Consider the following 25,290-nt stretch of genomic DNA (forward strand, 5'->3'; position numbering starts at 1 on the left):
CCCCAGGGAAGTGTCGAGCACTGCTCCGATGTACTGGAGCCGCTGTGTTGGCGTCAAATGGGACTTCTTTAAATTGAGGGAGTAGCCCAGCCTGTGAAGGGAGTGGCAGGTGACGGACAGATGATCCAGGACTTGCTCGGGAGAGCTCCCCCTGATCAACCAATCGTCCAGGTAGGGGAAGACGTGAATCCCCCCTTGCCTGAGATGCGCTGCCACCATGAGCTTGGTGAAAACCCTCGGGGCGGAGGTCAATCCGAACGGCAGGACCCGAAACTGAAAGTGCGAGTCGCCAACCGCGAACCTCAGGTACTTCTTGTGCTTGGGATGGATCGGCACTTGGAAGTAAGCATCCTTGAGGTCGAGTGACACCAACAAGTCCTGAAGCTGAAGGGCCTGGAGGACTTGAGAGAGAGTAACCATCTTGAACTGGTCCTTCCTGAGGAGTTTGTTCAAACCGTGCAAGTCCATGATGGATCTTAATCCCCCGTCTTTCTTGGAAATCAAAAAATAAGGGGAATACCATCTCTTGTTCCTCTCCGGTACAGGCACCAGTTCTATGGCGCCTTTCTCCAGCAGGGCTTGAATTTCCTGCGCAAGGAGCGGATCCGGACTCTGCAAAGAGAGGTTCCCCGGTGGATTGTCGCGAGGCCTGTGCCGAAAGGGAAGACAGTAGCCGTGGGTTATGATCTCCAGAACCCACACATCTGAAGTAATGTCTTGCCACTCTACAAGATGCTGCGCCAGCCTTCCCCCAACCGGCGAACCATGGGACATGGCCTCATGACTGAGTGGGAGCGGCTGCGGCGTTACCTGAGGGCAAAGAGGCAACTGCCCGAGCGGCCTTGGCACCACGGGTACCCTGTCGTCCACCTCTGGTACACCTGCGTTGGCCTCTTTGACTGCCAGCTCCTCTCGCTTTACTGAAGGACGAGTAATAGCGAAAGGAACCACCCCTCCACTGCTGTCCCCTAGGACGAAAAGGCAGAGGTTGGCGAACTGCAGCGCCAACGACTTCGCTGCAGCTTTGGAGGTCTGCAACCTCTCAAGGCTCTCGTCAGCCTTGCTGCCAAAAAGGTGTTCACCGTCAAAGGGCATGTTGAGGAGCCGGGACTGCACATCAGGAGCAAACCCCGACTTCCGCAACCATGCAAACCTGCGTATCACGGTGCTCGCCGCCATGGACCTACTGACGCATTCAGCTAAGTCCAAACCCGACTGAACGGACTCACACATGGCATCCTTACCATCCTGGACCATAGCAAGGAAACTATCCCGTTCGTCCCCTTCGGGAATATGTTCAGCCGCTAACGCAACACAGTTCCACAGAGTGTGTGTGAAACGAGACAAGGCACAAATGGAGTTGGCCGCCTGAAGCGCCATACCACCAGAAGAAAACACTTTCTTCGCCCAGCCATCAAAACGTTTGTCGTCCCTATCAGGAGGGATGGTAGGGTACGACGCCTGCTTTGCCGGGGTCGTGGCCGCCTGCACCACCAAACTCTCCGGAGTGGGGTGCCTGGTCAAGTAGCAGGGGTCGCTACTGGCTGGACGGTATTTTCGCAACAAGGATCTGCCCACCGCCGGGAGACTCTCCGGAGCAGTCCAAGCCGCTGCCACCCTTCTCTGTTAAGCCATATGGAACGGCAGTACCGGGTCAGTTGGGGGACCAACATCAAGGATGTCCGTTAGATCATCCTGCACAAACTCCCCTGGGGGAGCAGACCATCCCAAGTACTCAGAAACCCTAGCCATAAGGCGCCGGTACGAGGAATCGGCATGAGAGCCAGGCTCAGGCCTACAAAACTCCACCTCCGGAGAGGTGTCCAGTCCACTGGCATCATGCAGTGACTGCCTCAAATCGTCAAACTGACTATGGCCCGAGACAATTTCATCTGGAACCTGACTAGGAACCAGGCCATCAGAATCCTCATCCGCCTCTGAAATATATTCCAGGTGGCGAAAAGAAGGCACCCGAGAGTGCTTGCTCTTAACCAGAGCCTTCCTAGGGGGATCCCCCGTGCCACGGGGTACCTCCGACACGAAAGGCGTCGATGGCGTCGAGCGAATCGGCGCCGGCGTTGAGAGAACAGGCATCGGCGCCGAGAGGATCGGCGTCGAGGAAATCGGCGTCAACATCAGATGCAGCGCCGCCAGCATCGGCGGCGTCGACATAGCCCTCAAAGCCAGAGCCCCGAGCGTGTCCTTCGACGACCTGAGCGTCGACGACTTCCTCAGAGCCGGAGCCTCGAGAAAGCCTGTCGACGCCCTCGACGCCTCAGACGTCGATGTCTTCCTCGAAGACCTCACAGGTGTACACGGTCTCGAACGAGTCTCCTTGTCCGAACGGGACCTCTCCCGTGACTCGTGCCGACCACTCTTGCGAGCGGTGTCTCTCGACCTCTCACGACCGACCCCACTCGGGGGTGCGGACGGCTTAGTACCCTGCAACAAGAATCGCCAGCATTTTCTTCCCGAAGGAAGCCCATTCCTCCGGCGTCGCACGGCTGGTGAGGTAAGCGACGTGCCGGGCAGAGTCCTCCAAAGAGGACCTGGAAGACGACGGGGGTCGGCACTTCCGAGAATGCCTCGAAGAGGCTGAGGAGTGGCGAGACCGACTCCTAGAAGGAGACCCACAAGACTTCCGACGATGACGAGGAGAGTCACCCCTCGAATCATCCGTCGAAAGCCCCGCAGACTTCGACTTCCAGGGCTTGGACACCCGACCTACCGACAACAACTTCTTACGTTCGCGTGAGGCTTTGGACGTGAGCGACTGGCAGTCGATACAGTCATCTGTGTCGTGGGCCTCCCCGAGGCACTAGAGGCAGGCGTCGTGCGAGTCCGTCACCGACATCTTGGACCCACACTCCCCGCACTTCTTAAAGCCCGGACGCGGGGTCGAAGACGAAGTAGAAGACATCTTCACATGAAGGATTTTCACAAAAACGAACAGGTTCGAAGAACCGAGAAGAACAGAACTCCAAAGAGTCGAGGCGTTAACCGAGATTCACGAAGCAACACGTTCGCGGAAAAAACGGAACTGAGGCTACGGGCGTCGTGCGTCCTACTTATCACATCGGATGACGTCGGAGGAGGTCCTCGACGACGGCGCATCGACGTCATCGACGCAGGACGCAGAAAAAAGTTTCCGAAGCAGCACAGCTGTGGTGAATACATGTCATAGATATGGAATACGTCGGAGGACCCAATCCCCTCGAAGATATGATACTGGTCTCAGCTACACTGGTTCCCAAGGTGACAAAAGTAGAGATGGGAGTGGAATAGCTTTCTGATCATGCACCTGTGATGGTCGGCATCGAGTTGGGGGGTTATTGAGTCGGCAAAAGCCTGCATGGAGGTTAAATGTGCTGCTCTTAAAGAGAGACAGCACTCAGGGCACATATGGAGAGTACCATAAATAACTTTTTTGGATAGAATGATAATGGGGAGATAGACTGAGGGGGTGATCTGGGATGCAGGGAAGGCAGTAGTCTGGGGAGAGTTCATCTCACAAGTAGCAGCATATTACAGAGAAAGAGCCCTTATAACGCAAAGGTTAGAAAAGGAATTAAAAGAAGCTGAAACCCAACATAAAAACCGACAATCAAGGAAATCCCTGCGGGAGCTCAGAAAGCAAAGGGCTCAACTCGAGAAACACACAGCAGATCGGATCGCCCAGACCCTGTTGAACACGAAACAATCCTACTATAGGTTCCTGGCCGTGAAATTGAAGAAATTAAAATCCTGCAACTAAATGGCGCAACTAAAAGACAAACGTGGGACGCCACACACAGCAGAAAAAGAGAAATTGGAAATAATGGTGCAATTCCATGAGGAACTTCTACACAGTGAAGGTCTCGACCCAGAACTGCTGAGCTCCTATATGCGGCCCACCCCCCTACACCAGAGCAAGGAACAAGACAGACAGTCCCTGGGGGCCCAATCTCGGCAGAGGAGGTCAGTGAAGCGATGTCGGCGTTGCCAGAAAACAAGGCCCCGGGTCTGGATGGCCTCGGAAATGGCTACTACAAAACCTTTTGTCCACAACTGCGGACCCCGCTGACGCGCCTCTTCAATGCAATCAGGGAAGGGGAGTTGGGGGGGGGGAAATAAATAAATAAATAAATCGGTCACAGCCAACATGGGGAGATCCAGGACCATATTGACCTTGAAACCAGGGAAGGATCCTCTAGAATGCTCAAGCTAACGCCCCATCGTATTGTTAAACACAGATGCAAAGATCTATGCTAAAATTCTTGCGACTAGACTGATGAGTCCTCCCGAGTATCATACATGACGACCAGAAGGGGTTAATCACGGAAAGGCATACAGAGGACAATGTAAGGCGGGCAATAGATATAGACATGGGACTGCGCTCACAACAAGAGTTTGCAGTGGCTGCACTGGATGCCAGGCGGGCTTTCGATAGCCTGGATTGGAAATACCCGAGATTGGTATTGAAGGGCTTCGGATGCGGCCAGGAATTCACTACGATGGTGCGTGTCAACTTCCAGATCCCATCATCAAGCTTCTTAGTTAATGGTCGGAGCTCGGAACAAATCTAAATAAGGCGTGGCACGAGACAGGGCTGTCCTCTTTCCCCCTTGATATTCGCACTCGCGATGGCAATGGAACAGTTCACGATCCAAGTAAGACGGGATTCGGAGATCAAGGGGGCGATATGTGGTCAGGAGGCCCAAAGAATCGTGCTATATGTGGATATTATGCTCTTCATGGGGGATTTGAAAGTCACAATGCCCAAAGCTATGATGAAGCTGCAGGAGTTCGAAAAGGTGTTGGGGTTCTCGATTAACTTCTCGAAGTCTAAAGCAATGAACATCACAGAGAGAAGAGAAGTGGTTGAGACCCTGGAGAAAGCATTCCCCATAATCTGGGAAAAGGAGTCTTTAGAGTACCTGGTGGTACGCCTAACCAACAATCTAACCAAGATTAGACGCTGGGGGAGGTGAGACCTGTACCATATGTGGTGGATGTGCCCCAAAGCCGGACTATATTGGAAAGAACTACTAGGTCATATAAAAGACATCGTGGGTGTGCAGCTTCCGATGTCCCCAAAGACAATATTTCTGGGGGCAACACTGGAAGGCTCGTATGTAATGTCGGGGCCCAGAGCCGCCTTAATCACCCACCTTCTATCGGCAGCAAGAATGACCCTGGCAAAGAGATGGAAGTGTGTATCGGGGCCATCGACTGCCAGGTGGTGGGTCAAAATCTGGGGAGTGATGGCCATGGAAAAGATATGTGCTCTCCGTACAGGGAAATACTTGCAGTTCTTGACAATCTGGACCCCCTTTCACAAACAGGTGCGAGACAAAGAAGACCATTTCTTCAAACCACGACGTGTCATCCGAGGATCACGCTTTGGTAAAAACCCAGCACAACCACATCCTGGAAGGATCTTGATAATACCTGAAACTCTGGATAGCATAAAAAATGACAGAAGGCGAGGCGAGCATTCCAGGTCTTAGTCAATTAAACCTGTTGCATAAAATATATATCTGGGTTAAATCCCAAAATGAACAAGTTGCTCAGTAAATAATCATCAGGAAGGATGTGTTTCATTAGCAGGTGTTACTGATTAGTCTCAAAGGATTCTGTTAGTTGCAGTGAGAAAGTTTTTCCAGTACAGGTGACCAGGTGACCAGCAACCAACACCCCTCCAATAGCACAAGTCCTTCCCAAGTTTGGGGAAGGGGAAAGAACCATCTTTATGATTCTCCAAAGTGGGGCACAGTCACCCCGGTGCCGCTGACTCTGGAGCCCGGAACTCCCATAACAGTAGGTAAAAAATGAAGAAAGGCGAGAATTCTTTGAGACTAATCAGTAACACCTGCTAATAAAACTCAGCCTTCCTGATGATTATTTGAGATAAGAAAGCGCTTGAAGGAGTTCAACTACTGACAACAGAACTGCAGCTGAAGGGATCTAACCCTGGTAACACTGAGCCACTTGTTCATTTTGGGATTTAACCCAGATGGAACAAGTTACTTACCTGTAACTGTTGTTCTCCAGCATGGGTCTGGCATGGATTCACATGCTCATGAATATTCCCCGTCGTCAGGCTGGGAATCCTCGGTAAAGAAAAAACCAGTATCAGTTTCGTTTCTGATCTGTCTTTCGTAGTAATAACCAATCACTGGTCTCTGCGTCATACTGACCACAGCCAATGACTGCCCTCTACCTAAGCACCGCCTCTGGCAGCCATCTTCAGATTTGGAAGCACGTGAAGTGGCAGTATGACCAAGTGAAGAGCCGCAGAGGGGTAGGCGGGAGGGTTCGCATGTGAATCCATGCCAGACCCATGCTGGAGAACAACAGTTACAGGTAAGTAACTTGTTCCTTCTCCAGCATGGGGTCTGGCATGGATTCACATGCTCATGAATAAAGAATACATAGCAGTACACACATGCACAACCACGGGAGGTGGCAAAGGCTCAACATTAAGCAGTACATCAAACTCAACATTAAGCATCTTACCTCCTCACCAGGCTCACCTCAGGCGAACAGGTTGCGCAGCACTGCTTGGCCGACCCTGGACTCCTCCCTGGAATCCCAATCGACGCAGTAGAATTTCGTGAAGGTGTGCGTCGACCTCCACGTAGCAGCCCTGCATATGTCCAGCAGGGGCACACCAGAAAGGAACGCCGTGGTAGCTGCGATCGCTCTGGTGGAATGGGCTCTCGGACAGCCAGGCAGCGGTCGGTTTGCCAACCGATGACAGTAGATGATACAGCCGGAGAGCCATCTGGAAATGGAAGCCTTCGAGAGAGCCTTCCCCCGATTGACAGGTCCAAAGTTCACAAAGAGTTGTGACGTCTTCCGAAAACACTTCGTGCGGTCCACGTAGAACTTCAGCGCTCTAGCCACATCCAGCGAGTGCAAAGTCCTCTCAGCCGGCGACGAAGGCGACGGGAAGAACACAGGCAACACCAAGGGTTCGTTGAGATGGAAGTCCGACGGCACCTTGGGCATGAAGGAGGGGTGCGTCCTGAGCACTACCCTCGTGTCGTGAAAAGTCAAGTACGGGGCCTTGCAGGAAAGGGCCTGGATCTCTCCCACCCGTCGTGCGGAGGTGATGGCCACAAGAAACGCTGTTTTCCACGACAGAAACTTCAACGGGCCGAGTGCAGAGGCTCGAACGGAGGTCCCATGAGCTTGGTCAGCACCACGTTGAGCTCCCACGCCGGGCCCGGAGCCTTCACCGGCGGGAACGATCTGAACAGTCCCTTCATGAACTCTTTCACCAGACGATGAGACCACAAGGACGTCCGGCCCGTGGTTCTGGTGTATCGGGAGATCGCAGCAAGATGAATCTTGATGGACGCATGTGCCAGTCCAGCTTTGGCCAGCGTCAGCAGGTACGGCAGTACCTGGGGAGCCGTAATCCGTAGAGGGTTAATCTTCTGTGCGTGGCACCAGACAGAGAACCTCTTCCATTTGTGTCCGTAGCATTTAAGAGTCGAGGACGCCCTGGCCTTTGCAAGAACCTCTCTGCAGTCGGCCGGTATGTCGTATCCTCCAAACTCCAACGCTGCAGGAGCCAGGCCTGCAAGTTCAGTGATTTCGGGTTGTGGTGGAGGATGGCGCCTCCTTCCCTGGAGAGTAGATCTGCGTCCACCGCAGCTTGATTGGCGGGGACGCTGACAAGTCCAGAAGGTCCGGGAACCATATCTGCCTCGGCCACGCAGGTGCGACGAGGATCATCCTGCACCGTGACCTCTTGAGCTGGTTGACGAGCCGGATTAGCAGTGGCAAAGGAGGGAACGCGTAGAGGAACAGGCCCTCCCAGGGGAACGAGAAAGCATCGCCCATGCTCCTCGCCTGGGGAAACCTGCTGGCGAACCTCCGGCACTTGGAGTTCGTCGCCGTCGCGAACAGGTCGATCTGGGGTGTGCCCCACCGTCAGAAGAGGCGATCCACTAGATCCTGCCGTAGTTCCCACTCGTGGCACGAGCGCAGCTCCCTGCTGAGTGAGTCGGCGATGGTGTTTTTTATCCCTGCCAGATGAAACGGCACCAGAAACATGCTTTGGGCGACGGCCCAATGCCACAGGTCCTGCGCCTCCTTGGGCAGCGCTGGGGACCTGGTTCCGCCCTGTTTCCTGATGTAAAACATGGTGGTGGTGTTGTCGGTGAAGATCCTCACCACCTTGCCCTTGAGGGACGGAAGGAAGGACCTCAGGGCCCAGAACACTGCACGGAGCTCCAGGACGTTGATATGGAGGGACTTCTCCGTCGGGAGCCAAAGGCCTCTCGCGTGCAGATTTTCGGTGTGCGCTCCCCACCCTTCTAGGGAGGCATCCGTGGTCACTGTCTCCTGGTGGTCTGGGGTCTGGAAGTCCATGCCCGCCGTCAGATGCGCGCGGTTGCCCCACCACCGGACCGCTCGGCGGAAACTCTCGTCGAGTGTGATCCTCTCCTCGAAGCCGCCCGTCGTTTGGATCCAGCGCGCGTCCAGGAACTCCTGCAACGGGCGCATCCGGAGCCTGCACATGGGAATGAGGTAGATGCAAGAAGACATCATTCCGAGGAGGGACTTGATGGACCTCACCTTGGCCGCGTCGGAAACCAACATCCGCTGTACCTTGCCCAGGATGGACCTGGTCCTTTCCTCCGACGGGGAGGCCAGAAGGGACACTGTGTCGAGCTTCGCTCCCAGAAACAGTGCGTTTTGCGCGGGTACCAGGTGGGACTTGGCGTAGTTCACGGAGAATCCCAGGTCCGTGAGAAGTTGGACGGTCCTTGCCGTGTGCTCCACGGCGAGCTCCCTCGTCTTGACTCGGATGAGCCAGTCGTCCAGGTAGGGGTAGACGTGGATCCCCTCGCGGCGCAGCTGCGCTGCCACCGGTGAAAGGCACTTGGTGAATACCCTGGGTGCCGACCGTAGTCCGAAGGGGAGGGCTTTGAACTGGTAGTGACGCCCTTGGACCACAAACCTGAGGAATTTTCGGTGCCCCTTTAGGATGGGAATATGGAAGTAGGCATCCTCCAAATCCAACAACGACAGGAAGTCTCCTTCCTCCAGCTGCCCCAGGACGTGCTGGAGGGTGACCATCCGGAACTTCTGCGCCTTGATGAACTTGTTCAGACGTCGCAGGTCTAGGATGGGGCGCCATCCTCCCGTCTTCTTCTTCACGAGGAAGTATCTCGAGTAAACTCCGGAGCCCCGAAGCCTCTTTGGGACGAGTTCGATGGCGCCCTTCCTGAGCATCGCCTTTACCTCCAGGAGAAGCTGAGGGACGTGAAGCTCTTTCCTGGCCACGGGGGGGGGACGCGCGGGCACCTTCTTTGAAACTCGAGCGCGTGGCCCCGGGCTAAGGCGTCCAGCACCCAACGGTCGGTGGAGATGGACTCCCACACGCTGACGAAGCTCGCCAGCCGGCCTCCCACCGGGGTGCTTCGGTGGGGGCCCGACCCCACGGCCGGTTCAATCCTGTTTCGACGAGGCTTTGCCGCCTTGACCTCCTTGGCGACGACGGCGGGGTCCGCCAGACTTGCCTCGTCCTCTGTAGGCCTCCTGAGACGACGAGCGGGCCGCTTGACGGTAGGTGGAGAAACCGCCGCCGGAACCTTTGGAGGCGCCCTTGCCTCCGCTGCTCCGAAAGGGCGTGCGTCGTTGCTGCAGAAACCCAAGGGCCCGGGCCGTCTCAGTGTCCGCTTTAATGGCCTGAAGGGAATCGTCCACTGTTTTCCCAAACAGGTTGTTCCCATCGAACGGCATGTCCAGGACTCTGGTCTGTACGTCTTGACGGAAGTCCGTAGCCTTGAGCCATCCACGCCGCCTAAGGCACACGCCGTTGCCCAACTGGCGAAACCCAGTGTCGGCGATGTCCGTCGCAATAGTGATGGCGTGGTCCGACGCCACCTCACCTTCCTGTAGGATCTCCAGGGCATCCGCCCTCTTGTCGTCCGGTAGGAAGTCCAGCAGGGGAGCCAGTTTGTACCATAGCTCCCTGTCGTAGCGGGCCACGATAGCCAAGGCGTTGGCCGCCTTAATCGTCGTCGCTGCAGACGAGATGACCCTGCGTCCCATAGCGTCCAATTTCTTTCCCTCGCCGTCCGGTGGGGAAGTCGATGTGGAGGCCGCACCCCCCCCCGCTTTCTTCCTGGCCGCCGCGGAGACGATGGAGTCCGGGGTAGGCTGCGCCCGGAGGCACAGGGGGGTTGCGTCCGGGACCCGGTACTTCTTCTCGTACCGGTCTCTTCTAGCTGGCGTCGTGGAAGGGTTCTTGAGGAGGGCGAGGCCCTAATCCCAAATGTCGTCCAGTAGAGGCACCGCGAGGACCGTCTTCCTCTTGGCCTCGCGCCGTTGATAAAGGAATCCTTCCTTTTTCTTCTCCTCAGGGCAGAGTTGGAAAAGCTCGGATGCCCTGGCGATCATGGAGTGGAACGATCCAATCTCGTCGGGCGGAGAAGCCCTGGTGGGAGGTGACGACGGTAGATCCTCGTCGTATACCTCGTCGTCCGTACCCGTCGCTGCCGTGTCAGTCCCCGTATCATCCCCTCGGGTGGACGGGGAGGAGGGCTGGACGGGGCGCGACGGCTGAAAAGGAGGTGGAGGGTGAATCCTTCTTTTCTTGGGCGGGGGAACACCAGAAGGTCCCGGTTCAGGATCCCCCGACGGGAGAGGTTCCTCCGTCGGCAACGGTAGTCTCGTCCTTATCTCTGAACATAAGGACTGTATAGCCAACAAAATGGCCGCCGAGTTGTCTTGCGGCGCTGGCAGAGGGGAATCCGACGGGCGATGAGGGACCTGCGTCGGGATCCATCCCGACGGGCCGGTCTTCTTCCACGCCAAGGCCGTGGCTTAAGACCTCAATCAGCTCTTCCTCCGAGGTTGAGGCCGAATCTACGACGACGCCCTGCCCCCCCTTTTTCTTCCCCGCCGGGGATTTCACGGGGGTCCTATCGATGGGCACAAAAGAGGACTCCCTCCGAGGTGGCAGGGAGACTCTGAGCCCCCGAGGTCGCCACCACTGGTGTAGCCTCCACAGGCTGAGCCAGGGCCGCCGCGACAGTATCGATAGAGGGCTTGGCCGGATGGATTAAGGCCTTCACCACCTTAGGTGCGCTCACCGCCTTATCCTTGAGGGGGGGACACTGCCTCGCTCCCCCTCCGATGGGGCCTTCGAGCTCGACCGGGGCCTCTCCAGGAGCTTCGCCGGGTGCTCGCCCTTCCTCTTACCCGACCCAGAGCGTTGGCTCGTGGCTGAAGGTGCCGGGGAGGGTGCGCCCTGCCTGGCGCCCGTAGAGCCCGACCGTTCGGCGCTCCCGGTGCCAGCGGACTCGCGGTGCTTGGCCTTGTGTTGGACCCCCGTCGCCGGGGCGTCCTCAAAGGTCTTAGAAGACCGCTCGGATTTCTTCCTCTTCTTCTCACCTGACGGGCTCTTCCCTTCCAGCCAGTTGGCGAGACGTTGATGGCGGTCCTTCATGGTCCGCTCCGACATATTGCCGCAAAACGCACAGTCCTTCTCCACGTGCGTCTTGTCCTCATGTAAGCAGTAGAGACAAAAGGAGTGTTCGTCCTCCTTAAAGACGTTCTGCAGCTGGCATCCAGGGCAGATCCTGAACAGCTTTCCGGGCGTCGAGCTTCCCTTCTCCTGGGCCATGTCCGGGCCTGAGAAGCTTCTGGAGTCCTCCAAAAGCGTAGCTCGACGAAATCTTCACCCTTGAGGGGCGCAGACGAATCTGACACGGGTCCCCGTTGATCGGATGGAGAGTCGGTGGAGCTTGAGGCTCTTTTGACCGAAAAAACAAAGTTTTTGAGAAAAAACGTGAAAAAATAGCACTAACGCTCGAGAGCAATAGCACGAGGATCCCAACACATGAACGTGCGGTAAAAATCTGAAGATGGCTGCCAGAGGCGGTGCTTAGGTAGAGGGCAGTCATTGGCTGTGGTCAGTATGACGCAGAGACCAGTGATTGGTTATTACTACGAAAGACAGATCAGAAACGAAACTGATACTGGTTTTTTCTTTACCGAGGATTCCCAGCCTGACGACGGGGAATATTCATGAGCATGTGAATCCATGCCAGACCCCATGCTGGAGAAATATATATTTTTTGCAACAGGTCTAATTGACCAGGACCTGGAGTGCGCGCCTCGCCTTCCTTCATTTTCTACCTTCTGGATAGCATAAATTGGGGATAAAAAAGGGGGGCTGGTGGGGGAGAGGGAGTTGGGAGGGATAATATTGAAAACAGTCAGAGGCAATGGCGGTGCCATCAACCGGACTATGGGGGTGCAAAGTGATCATCTGTTCTATATATGGGTTGTTACTACATTGATGCATGTTGTAAGGGCGTTAGCCTTCGATCAATAAATAACATTCTTTTTTTAAAAAAAAAGCTCTTATATGCGCTGTGTCTCATTTTAGAGTACTAGTATATGCTTTAGCTCTTTTTTGTTTGGTTTTTGAATACATGTTTTTATTGAAAGCATCAACAGGGTACATCATGTCCAAAACACAATAAAATATGAAAAATTATAAAACTAAAGCAAGCCAACCCCATCAGTTAAACAGTTCACTTCCACAATTGCACAAATCTCTTGAGCAGTAACAAAAAATAAAAAGGAAGAATGCACCACCTGCACTGAAATCATTGCTGCTTACTTTACATTTTAGCATACAGCTCCCAGGCGGTAATGAACAATCCCTTTGAAGTGGCTTCAAATTGGAAGGCCAGACATTTTACAGGACCATAGACAGCAACATCATACGGGGACCCATTGCTCACATTACAGGGATCCTGATGTCCTTAAAAATTCTAGTGAGGAGAACCATTCTGTGTTCTCACTGCAGCTTTATGATAGGAGTACTAGTCAAGAAAGGGAAGTCGCACAATTTCTACATGTGGTGTGTCTCCAGCAATATAGCCATCTGACTTTCCATATCATATTTCATGAGCCTTCCCAACCCATTCACTTTATGTGGGTAGTCGTCCACTCCTTCCTGGGGAGGGTTATGCATACAGGGGCTGCTAGGAGCAGATTTCTCTGCATGTGGAGTTACAATGAAACACACCACCACCATTCAACTCCAAACAAAACCAGCAATGGGGCCAGGTACCTTTCAATTCCATATATATCCTTAACCCACCCCAACCCCTTCCAAATATTTCTCACTGAGGGGGCAATCCCACCACATATGCCAGTATGTAGTGTACCCGCAATTCCCCCAGCACAGGGGCCTGGCATTAGGATACATTTTGGAAAGTCTTGATGGTGTCAAATGTCACCTGAACAATAATCTACCATTATGCATTTTATACTGGGTTGCTATGGAGGATGACCAGACCGCTCCATATATGGCACTCCAAACGTACATGTCCTCAGTGAGCTGGAGATCAGGGGAGCACTGTCTGGGTTCTAAGTATTCCCACGTGCCCCTCGTCAGCAATGACAAATACATTCACCAAAAAATAAATAAATAGCCCTTTAGATCCTGTTTGTGTGTTTAGCATCTGTTCGAATTGAGTCCGGGGCATTTCAGGTCATTACCCCAATATGAATTCGCCATTACCCCCTTTCGATGGAGCTATAACAAAGGAGCGATGGGGGCCAGATCTAGTGCCGTCTCAAGTTCGGGTTTAGTCAAGAAGTTGCCTTCTTTCCACGCCTGGCTGGCCCAGTCAAGGTTCGACGCAAAGCAAGCCTGAAACCATTTGGAGCCTTCTATCCTATCCCTGATGGGGCGTGACCAGATGCAGCTCAGTGGGGAGGGCCACATGGTAATCCCAGTCATCTCCTGTGACTTCAACAGCACTGCGAGTACTGGATGATGGGAAATCCTCTGGGGAAGGCATGACCGAGGAACCCACAGCCATTCACCCAATGTGAAGGGGGCAAAGAGGAGGTTCTCCAGGACTACCTAGTGTCTGTTCTTGGTTTCCCACATTTTACCGGCAAAGATTCTAAGCTGGAAAGCAATATGATACTCAAAGGTCCGGGAAACCCACCCGTCGTCTTCTTTGGGCAAAATGAGGGTGGAATATGCTATCCGTGGTTTTTGGCCTGCCCAGAAGAAGCAGAGGAGATCTCTCCTAACGTAGTCATGATAGGAGGTCGGGACTATGACTGACAAAAAAAAAAAAAAAAATCGCAGGAGGACATTCATTTTTATTGCGGTTAACCAAGCCACCCAAGACATTAGACAAAACCCTGGCGTCCGACAAACCGGCTTTGTAGTCGTCTAGCCTATCCGCAGGAATACACTCCTGGAAATCAGCCAATTTCTTCCACAGCTTCATATTAGCTGCTGCCAGGATCAGCTCGGTATTTGCTTGGCGAAGTTGAGTGCTGAGTTGGCAAAGACTTTCTTGCCCAAGGAGTACAGAATCTTATCTTCCTTGGAAAGAATCTGAGCCGCAGCCATAGAGGTCGCAGAGGCCGGGTTGGATTGCAGCGTGGCCGCAGCTACCACCGTCGAGGAAGGGAGCAGACAAGATGCCAAGGCTATCTCCTCAGAGGTGTGGAGCCTGTAACGAACGCCAATGTAGCCCGGTGTGGGGCTTATCCCAGACTTTGCGGGCCTCAGCCAAAACGTCCTTCTGGAGGAACAGGCCTGTGCGCTATTGTGGTGACAAGGTGAATGCTCCCGAAAGCACCCCCTCCTGTGGAGTGAGGGCCTCAAGGACTAGATGTTGAGGAGGACCCGGTCATGGAATGCTCTAACAGAGCGGGGCTGCTCATCACTATCCTGATATGCTTGAGGGTCATCCAGCGAATCAGGAGCAGAAGGCTGTACCGCTGCAGGTTTTAAAGTGCCATCCCGAACTACCGCTGTCTTCTCTATGGGAGACAACAGGGGTAGGGGAGGAAGAGCAGGAGGCGGACCAAGTGGAAGATCTGGTACCACCGCAGGAGCTGCTGGAGCGGAAGGTGGAGGCGGAGGTTCAGGGTAGATCTCCTTGAAAAGACCCTTAATAATACTCCTTCATTGGGTCAGAGCGCATGAGCCTCTAAAATTGCCAAGAAAACACATCCTCTGATGAAGGTTTAGGCACTAGGGTAGGCAGAGGCCGCTCATATGGGGCATACCCCCACAAACGCAATGAGGGTGGTTGCCAGGAAGGCCCACCACCAATCGGGTCCGCATAGACCGGTGGAGCAGAAGTAGACGGAAGCAAGACAGTATCTGGCAGTGACATCCGAGCACGCCGGTCATAAGAAGGCTGGAACAGAGTTTTACCTTTCACCTGAGGTGAAAAAGGCTGCTCAGCCCCAGAAATAAGATTCCCAGCACCCGGCGTCGAGAACGTAGGTGTAAGGGAAGAATCCAAAATGGCCGCCGTGGGTCATGAAAGGTCGGCCACCATTTGGTCGATGCCTGAAGAGAACTGCGTCACACGTGCAGATGAGGCAACCGTCTCCTCAGGCTGGTCAGGGGACTTAAGTAACACCTTAGCCTTCAAACCGGTACAGGGGATGGGGGGGGGAGGGGGGAGGGTCTCAGATATTTACTGGACATCTTGGAGGTGGCCCCAAAATTAGTCTCCAGAGGAGGAACCTCAGCAGAGCCGGTAACAGAGGAGTTACAGTCTATGACCACCCTCTTTGGCCACTCGACAGAACATCAATGCGACACTGAGCGCGGGAATGCTGAGGAATCACCCTTACAGACAAGAACTTACAGACCTTAGCCTCAAAAAGAGGAACCTCGGGTTTCATCCCGGTATGTGTAGCTCCCTCGTGAGAGGCCTCAAGCCGTGTTTTGGTACAGAAAGCTCCAGAAAAGGAGGCCTCAGGGCGTGCCCCGGTGTCCAAAGCCACAGATGAACAGGGCTGAAGTTTAGCAGGTGAACCTTGGCACGTGGTCCGGTCTTGGCAGGTCTGACGTGGCAACCCTCAGAGAAAACTCTGTTATGCCTATTAGGCCTCTGAGGCACCTCATGGGAAACCCTGGTGGTAGAGCTGCTCAAGCCCCTTGCGGAAAGAGAAGACCCCGGGAAGGAGTCCTCCGGCCGGGGCATCCTACAAGGTAAGGAACTTACCGGGTGTCTCTTCTTTTCGTCAATGAAAAGCTGAAGATGAGGTGGAGGAGCACGCTGAAAGACATTCTCCCACCGAAGAAGACGCAAGTGGAGTGCCCGGACAGAAAGGGAATCGCAGTAGAAGCACAAATCCCAGCGGTGGTCCAGCCCGAAACACTCCAAGCAGAGAGAATTGGGATCCGCCCTAGCAAAGCGACGTTCCCATGAAAAACAGGACACAAATCCCAGGCGCTCCGGCATAGACGGAGGACTAAGCAACAGCAGAACCGGAGCAGGAGAGAAGGACAACGGGAACAAATTTCCCGGTGATGCAAATGCGTCCAGCCCCGACCGCGTGAAGGGCGATGCGCGGGGCTGATCTCAGGAGGGCGGAGTTACGGCCGCATGCGGTACCCCGCGTAAAAAGAGAAGGACAACATTTTTTATGCTTTTTAACAAAAGTGCTCTGTTCCCGTCCCAAAGGACGGAATATCCCACAAGTATGGAGGAAAGGGGACGGGACGTAGGAGTATGCATGAATAAATCACAACAGTCTTTCAGGCAATTTCCGTTAAGTGCACAATTATTCTAAGCAAACAAGTTGTTGGAAAATAACAAAGAAGGGTAAAGCATGGACTGGTGGAACCATTTCTTTTTCAATATTTTTGCAGTTGGGCTGGGATATCCCTTCAGTTCCACATAAAACCGCAGTTACCACTTTCTGATCACTACATATTCAAGTCAGTTATAATAAAATCACCAATACAGTAACTTGGAGTCTCGGCGCACCCATAAACTAGTTACCCAACTTTTTTTCCATACTTCTTCTTGACAAGTTCAGAAGAAATCACAGTAACTCAAGTGAGCTACTTTGTAGAGAGCACAAGCTTTTAGGCCAGTGCAGGCGATTTGAGATCAAATCCAAAGAGTACTTTGCAAGATAGGAAGCACAACTTCTGGCTAAAAGGTGAACAACCCAATCCCCACAGTACCTGTGATTGAAAGAAAGTGTTCCAACTGGATTCCTCCTTGCTTGGCATACCCTTGTTCCTGGACCTTGGTCGTGGTGACAAAAGGCAAGACGTCTGGCAGGCTCCTGCGGCAGTACTCTGTAGAGGGACTCCTCAGCAATGGATTGACTTTGTTTCAGCGCCACTTCTGTGTTTCGGCACCTTTTCCTCTGCGTCAAATGAAGAACAAAAGCTCTGGATGTAAGAAGCTTGCTCCTTCGGTCCTGGACTCTGGTGAGGGGACTCTGGATCAAGTTGTCCTGCTTCTGTAGGGTCCTCTGAATGCCCACGAAGATCTGGACGGATTCGGACTTTGCAAGTCGATGCACACGTCAATGGTCACAGGACCCCTGGCATTGGATTTCTGCAGCTCTGGTGAGGCACAGCAAGTCGGGGGTTGCGCCAAATGGAAGCTTATCTTGAAGCCAGTTGGTCCTACCAGCCCAAGTGAGGAAGTCGTCCCGTACAGGTCTTCTCAGTGGATATGAAAATGGGGTGAGCAGTGCTTCAGGGTTTCACCGGGGGTTTAACGGTCCAGGAGGATGCTGCTGGCGTCTCGTCATGTCTTCTTTGCATATCCCTCTCCAGTGGTCGACTCTGCATCTAGTCCCAAAAACCTTGCTTTTTATGTGATTTCCCATTCATTCACAGCCTATGCTGTCAATCACACAAGAGGGTGGCTGTCCTTTCAGTACAGCCAGCTGTCCAATCAGGACTGGTTTCACTCAGGCACACCTAGAGACAAAGGACAGAGACACTTCAGGACCCTCCCTCTCTTCCGGCCTTTCCAGACACAATGGAGCCCGGGCGGACTTCAGTGCTGAAGCCCGCCAAAGGCAAAACAAACAAAGGACTCAAGCCTGCTTCAACTAACAAATGTAAAAGCCCAGAATTAACAAAGGATGGTGAAAATGGACACCCATGGGTGCTGTACTGCAGCTGAGGGTTCAGCTTGCAGTACAAATGCACACTGGTAGCACAATTAAACCACTGCCACAAGCCATTTAAATGTAAGTTAGTGTAACCAAAATGTCACATGAGAAGTTGGATAAAGAATTACTAAGTAACCCCCTGCAGCACTCCAGATAGGGTAGTGTGCTGGTCCCACAAAGAGAAAGGCAAGTAAGACAGGTATCATCTTACTATTCTTGGGAACGGTAGCTCACCCAAGAAAATGTATTTAAACATTCAGAGAAGTCCAAGGGACTTCTCAGTGGCTCTGCACCTAAGGTGTTGTGTCACTATACAAAAAGCAGATGCCTATGGAGTTTGTCGGACTCCATAAAACAGTGAAGCACAAAAATCCTAGTCAGGAAAGAGAGAGTGAGAAAAAGGTCCCACTCACTCAGGAGGAAAGAAATCACACACCTCAAGTCCAGCAAAAGAGCTGGGGGTCTCTGTTGAAGGGAATTAGCACAGAAATTAACATTCTCCCTAACATCAAGTGAGCAGTTACTCGGCTGAAGCTACTCAAGAGTCTGTTGACTAAGATAATTAAGACCACGCTGGCTGGAAGGGAACCCACCTAGGCTGAGTAGACATGAGACTTAGGCTGGGTACTTCATATTTTATCCTCCTCTCCTTTTTCAATTCTTGCAAGTAAAGACATCAAGCCATATGTTTATCTAGGGTGACTGGGAGTCGACTGAGCAGGTTAGATTTTAGAAAGACCCTTGGTACAGAAGAATCATTAAATATCAAAGTGAAACTTAAGAGCTGCTGGTAGGTTTTGGAAGAGGTGGTATAAGTGGAAATGTGGAAAGCAGAATGAGGATCCTGCAAACTAACAGCACCGATGGAAAGGAGAGTTCACTGGTTATTCTTTGAATTGAGTCCTCAGAATAGATTCTGGAAAAAATGTGCCTATCTCTAGGGTTTTACAGGTGCACTTACTTGAGAAATTAGTGCAACAAGAGGTAAGAGCGCAAACTTGAACTCCCAGTGTTGTTCGGTTTCAAGTAATTGAAAAAAATGGCATTGGTACTGCACATTTAACAGTTGCCTCTTATGTTTCAATGTCATAATACTGTGGTACCTTATTATCAACCCGATACCTTGAGTCAAAATATTGATTTTCAAATAAATTCATGGCACCTGGTGAGAAAATACTGAGCTCTACCACCATTTATGTCACATGGTTTTAATGTAAGAATCTAGTCTTTCCCCTTTTACAAAACATTTTTCCACCAATATCTCATTTAGATCAGTATTCTAACAGGGGAAGACAGCGACATATAGTGAGCTTTTTCCCATATCTGGGTTTTACATTCACTCAAGAGACTATCCAAGCCAATACTTAATTTACTGTCGATGTTATTGTTGGTCACTATTTTGAGACATTAGATATTCTGCACTGTTCATTTTAGCTCTTTTTTTCTGCTGAATATTTTGACCAGTAACCGCTTACTTTAGGCAAAGGCAACAGATTCACTATAATGGGTTAAATGACCAGTTCTATTACACGCTGCAATGGGCTCTATAAAGGCAAGGACAACTGAGAAAGTGAAACTCATATGGTTCAATTCTAGTAAATATTGTGCATCACATGGATGTCAAACACCATGATTTTACTTCTGTAGGGCCCGCAACCCCTTCAGCTTTGGCTCTAAGGTTGTGTCACTGATCAGTAAAAAGAACAAACTGTGGTTTTCTGTTCCAATGAAAACTACCTACAACATACAAACTGGTGTTGAACATTTTCTTTTGAGACTACGCCTATCCCGGCGTTGGATGAGATAGGTTTGTCTCTGCCATCTGATTAATGGAACCTGTGCATTCTCAAAAGTCTTTGCACCTGTAATTTTCCCATACCTACCTAAAGCACTCCCACACAGAAAATATGCATCAGGCACTCACCAGCCAACATAATCTAGTAAACTGGAATGGTCTGGGAGAGCAGGCATAGGTGAAGGCATGTCCAGTGGTGGTGAGGGACAGTGTGACCATTCCTTAATCTCTTGTGTTGGTTCAGTATGATCATATGCCCATTGTTGTAACTGCAACAAGGTTAGCCAACAACATGCAAGATCAAGTCCATTGGCAAACAACTCGTCGATATTACAACTTACACTTTCTAAAAAGATACTGGTTTGTCACAAGAGACCAAGCCCCAAAGTTCAAAATGTACCTCCATGGATAGTTCCTAAACTACAGTGTTGTAGCTTCTTCATTCTTAGGGGAAAAACAAAAAGGAGTGCAGCTGCTTACGCTTTTCCCCATACTGCTAATAAATTCCCCAACTCGGGCAGAACATGGCAAGGTTTGTTGACAAAAGCATATTTCCATCAACAAAGGCGAAATAAGAGGGCCTCTCAACATACAAAAAAAACAGTAAAAATAAGGAATTACATTCGGATACCTTGAAAACTATTTAAAAAAATGATAAACCAAACAGGTATTTCACAGTAAGAGAAGACTTGCAGGAAATTATTAAATTGTTACTTACATGTGCAACATTTGACGGTCTGTTAATCTGCTGAATATCAGCACTATTAGTAATGTTCCTTAATGTCCGTGCTGCTGGGCTCCAGGCTGGCATAATTTCAGGCCTTTCAGCATTTTGAGTATTTTGGCCTGACGCCATTAAATTACTCCGAATTTCTGGAGGCAGAATATTGCCCGGAACTGGTGGAACATTGGCACACAAGTTAATTAATCCAGAGTCCTTGCCTTGGGGCAGCCGGCGCTTTGCTGTGGCGGTTTGGGGGATTTCTGCAGGAGTCCAGTTCAAGTTTCTCTCCTGCTTCTCAGGGGAAGAGTCTGAAGAATCATCGAACATTAATTCTCCTTTTGTTTTCTCAGCACTACCCCGTTTCGGTGAACTTTCTTGGTCGCCCACAGGCGAGCCTTCTCGAGTGGAGATGGGACTCGATCTAGAGGAATATTTTTCATCTCCGCTTGCTTCATTCTCAGAATATTGCTCTTCATTGTCCACTTCATCATCATCCTCCTCCTCTTCTTCTTCCTCCTCCTCCTCTTCCTCCTCATACAAAGTAAGGCGGGGGTGATAAGATGCTTCGTCTTTCTTTACTTTATCAGATATGGAATCCAATACCCATTCCGGTGTCACAGCTTTAATACTCTCTCTTTCAGTAGCACATTCATATTTGTCCTAAGACAGAGAAGAAACAATGAAACCAATGAAAATGCATTTAAGAATCCTACATTTTAAAAACTTGACATGCCAACTATCGAAAAATTGACGAAGAAGGATTTGCCAGTGCCTCTCGCAAGTGTCATCTCCTTTTATATTTCTGTCAGTGACTGGCATGTTCATTTTTTCATCTTGAGCAACTGGGACCTAAACCACCAACAAGGACTATAGTAGCAGTAGTTGCTTACCGGATTCCACTGGTCTCTCACTGGTCCTCTTGTGTTGCTACAGACAAGTCAAAAACAATGGAATGCAATGATGGTCAACGGTAATGTCAAAGGTTAAGCTGCTCAGGTGTAATGTCACTGTAAACGTTTGATTTTCTCAGAGATTATGCTTTTAAGAAGTCAAACTTTGAAGAAGCATGAAGAAATATTTTAAATGTCAAGCTATTCTAGATAATTATGGGCCAAGAGCTTTGGCTGGTAATTGCATAAGTGAAAGAATAATACTTATGGCAATGGCCCAAATTAGCAGTCCAGGTTGCAGTTCGGAAAATACTGCTATACTACTGGAAACACAATGAATTTCAAGGTACACAAACTATTTACCATAACTTACATATAACAGATTATACTAAATTAGAAATGTTTACAAAACGAATCCCCCCCCTTAACAAGCATTGACAAACATGACTTTAATGAACATTGTAAGTCATGCTATTTAAAGCACTTTAAATTGGCAAGAAAGTTAACTATCTGAAGCAATCCCCCTTTTCACCAAAGACAACCATTTCCCTTCTGGTTTTCAGATGCGTGCGTCACAATGACGAAACCATGTAATTGTGGCATCCAAAAAGCCAAATTTGGAAATCAAGATTTCCCTTCATGTATATAAAAATTACATTTGTACTATTCAATCCTGGCAACAATCATTTAAAAAAAAGGTATGGGTTTTTGGGATCGGTGATCATTTTGGAAAATGCCATTTTCTGCATCATTTGCTCTCTCTTGAGTTAAAAACGCATGTGTGAGGCTCTGAATATCCATGGCATTCATTAAAGAGAAGGGTAATTAAGGCAATTTTTGTTCTATAAAATGGAAAAGCCTCTCCCCCTAATCATATTGCATTTGCTTCACTGAGCGTCTATGTAAAAAAGAAAATAAGTGGGCTCGCTCATAATGGACTGTAGGGCTTTTCTGGGGCAACCAGATTAATAAGTATTTTTTTGGGATGAGAGGTGGCAGTTGGGTAGTTAAAATGGGATAACACGCGAGGAAGGATTCAGCATGCAGGCGTCATTTGGCTATGTGCACATACAGTGCTTACAGTACAATGTATGCCATAAGCACATGTGTGCTTACTGTCCACAGATCCCTGTTAGGGAGAATTCTCAAAAATGTGTTAATTCCCCTACCTGGAGAGAGCGTGAGCCTTTTTCCCACTCTCTCATGTATTGTGATGTCAGTTTATACACTGTTTCTTTTTGGTTATGGCGTCTAACCAACTCCATAGGCATCATCTTCTACAATTGTGTCACAAAGCACCTTCAGTGCAGTGACCCAAGGAAGTCTTTCAGATTTCAAACGGTTGAAATACCTTCTCTGGGATCAACTACTGTTTCCCAGAACAGTGGAGTGAAATTGACTTCGCTTAGCCCTGCAAAATTCTAGACCCAGCACACCCTATCTTACAATAGAGTGCTGGAGGGGTTACTTAGTATCCGCTATGTCTAGTCACTTATGTAACAGTCAAATGTTACCCTTTCCTCTCAGAAAGGGTAACATTTCCTCTCAGAATGGCTGGTGACAGTGGTTTTACAATGGACTACCATGATTTACCCCGACCGCGAACTGTTCGCAGCTCTGGTAACGTTAAATCGCGGGAGCCATGTTTTTCAAGATGGCGCCTGAGCCTCCTTTGTTAAAACGGTTCTCCGTCTTCTTTTTTCCCCCCTAATTTCTTTGTAGAAAGGTCCTTCGAGTTTTTCTCTGCGCGCCAAACCAGGTTTGGTTTGTTTGCCTTTGGCGCGCTTAAGGAGTGAAACCCTTTCTCTGGCTCCATAGTGTCTGGGGTAGGCAGGAAGTGAGGGAGGTTGCCGAAACTCCCTGTGCTTAGTCTCCTAGGAGACCCAAATGCACTCTGTGGTGATTGGCTGGCTGTCTGTCCGGCAAGGATAGCCACCCGGCTGGGTGAGTGGCAGCTAGGGTGAAATTAATGGGAGAGAACTGAATAAAGTGCAAGTCTCTTGGCTTGGAAGGCAGAGTCGACCACTGGACGAAGGAACCAAAGAAGAGCTTGAAGAGGACGGCTGCTGCAACTCCTGGACCGTTGGTTTGCCCAGTGAAGCCCTGCTGCAGGTCTGAATCGCCAAGTTTGTATCGACAGAGAAGCCCCGCAAGGATGACTTCTCCCTTTGAGTTGGTGGGACGAATCAATTCCCAAGTAAGCCACCTGGACACCCATATTGGAGCTTATTGCATTTCCTCAGAGTGCTGCAGGAAACCGTAGAGCCAGGGAGGGGGACACCAGATTGCGTGCGTTGCTTGTAAACTGGCCGAAAGCTTTGGACTGACCATGCCTGACCCCCCTCAGTTGAGTGAGGAAAGTCAGCTTGACAGCCAGGAATCGCGCTTATTGCTATTTGCTGTACCGCAAGGAGCTGAAACGCGAAACAGCTACTGAAAGTAAAGTTTGCCGGTTGCCTGCTTTGACGGTGCCAGTACAGTGCAGGAGTCCCCCCAACATCCTCCCTCTTGTCCCCATGACTGAGGCCCAGGAACAGTGAGCTCTGCAGAGCTGTACAGGAACAGAAGTCTTTTTCTTCTTTACTAAGGTACTGCAAAAACGAGCCTAAGAGAACTTACCTCTCACTGTGGAAGCGCTTGTAACTTCTGCAACTCACAAGTCTAATCAGCTTGTGGCCATACATTTGAGTCTTCTTGTTCTCAAACACTCCTAAGAACCTGTGCAAAGACGTTTCCGTTTACTTACCTGAAGTGCTGCATCCTATACAAAGACTTTGGCCTATTGACTTTGGCTTAGCCTATTAAATTGAATGACTCTTCTCATAGCTATCTGAAAGTATTTGCCCTGCTTATGACTATTTGTATTTCTTGTGTTCCAATAATAACTTTTGCCCTTTTCTTACTTTTTAAAGACTATTCTGTATGCCAACTGTAAGGTATTAATGTGCCCAGCACCCTTGTTACTGAATTCACCTGTGGGTGTAGGTTATGTGCGTGGCCGTCCCAAAAGGACCTTGTCTGATCCAGAAACTCAGAGTGTACAGTATTGAAGTATATCGGGCTTTAGAAGTGCCCACAGCACAGAGTCAGCTTTGCTGGACTTGCAGACCGAAATGTTGAGCATTTTAGACAGAGGTAAAACAGGTCTGTTAATCCTTTTAGACCTCTCGGCTGCTTTCGATTTGTTAGATCACGGCAAGCTCCGAGAGGCTCTAGGCGCAGCTGGAAATTGCTCCCAAGATGCAATAGATTGGGTTTCATCTTTCTTGGAAGACAAACATTCTAAAATCAATTGGGGAGGCCATTCCACCTCTCCCAAACCAGTAGATTGCGGCGTTCCTCAGGGAGCTAGTTTCTCCCCGTTACTTTTCAACTTATATATCCGCTGCCTCTGCAACATTCTATCACAACTTGGAATCTTTTTCACCAATTTAGCTGATGATACACAGCTCATTCTGGAATTGAGTGGAAATCATTCCATAGACAACGACAAGTTATCGGTCATCTATAACACCATTGAAAACTGGATGCTAACACACTGGATGCATCTTAATAGTTCCAAAACGGAACTTATGACCTTTGGAAATGCCAAAGCCTTAAACAATCTTGGCCCGGATTACTCTGAATTCACCATAAAAGACTACCATCAAGGTATCAAGTAAGGTTAAAACCCTAGGTATTTACCTACAATCCTCCCTAGGTGCAGAAGCCCAAACCGCTTATCTTAAGCGAAATTGCCATTACTATCAAAGGCTCCTCTGCCGAATCAGACCATTCCTAAACATCAAGAACAGTGCTACGATAGGGAGAGCTACTATTCGGTCTCGCTTGGATTATGGCAATGCATTAATGCTTGGCGCCAGTAACAACTGCCTGAAACAATGCCAGATCATTCAAAATAATGCCGTCAGGTCCATCGTAAACAAATCTAAGCGCGAACACATCAC

The 25,290-nt window shown here is 50.4% G+C and overlaps 1 protein-coding gene across 1 annotated transcript in view; it reads right to left on the reverse strand.

The window, feature by feature from the left end:
* Positions 1-25,290, reverse strand: part of PAXIP1 (PAX interacting protein 1) — a 584,896-nt gene that overhangs the window by 391,454 nt on the left and 168,152 nt on the right. Inside the window, exon 6 of the mRNA XM_069647937.1 lies at positions 20,448-21,113. Coding sequence (XP_069504038.1) covers positions 20,448-21,113 — 666 coding nt within the window. The remainder of the gene's footprint in view (positions 1-20,447; positions 21,114-25,290) is intronic.

This window comes from Ambystoma mexicanum, chromosome 2q, assembly GCF_040938575.1.
Source record: "Ambystoma mexicanum isolate Mex_15411 chromosome 2q, UKY_AmexF1_1, whole genome shotgun sequence".
Taxonomy (NCBI): Eukaryota; Metazoa; Chordata; class Amphibia; order Caudata; family Ambystomatidae; genus Ambystoma; species Ambystoma mexicanum.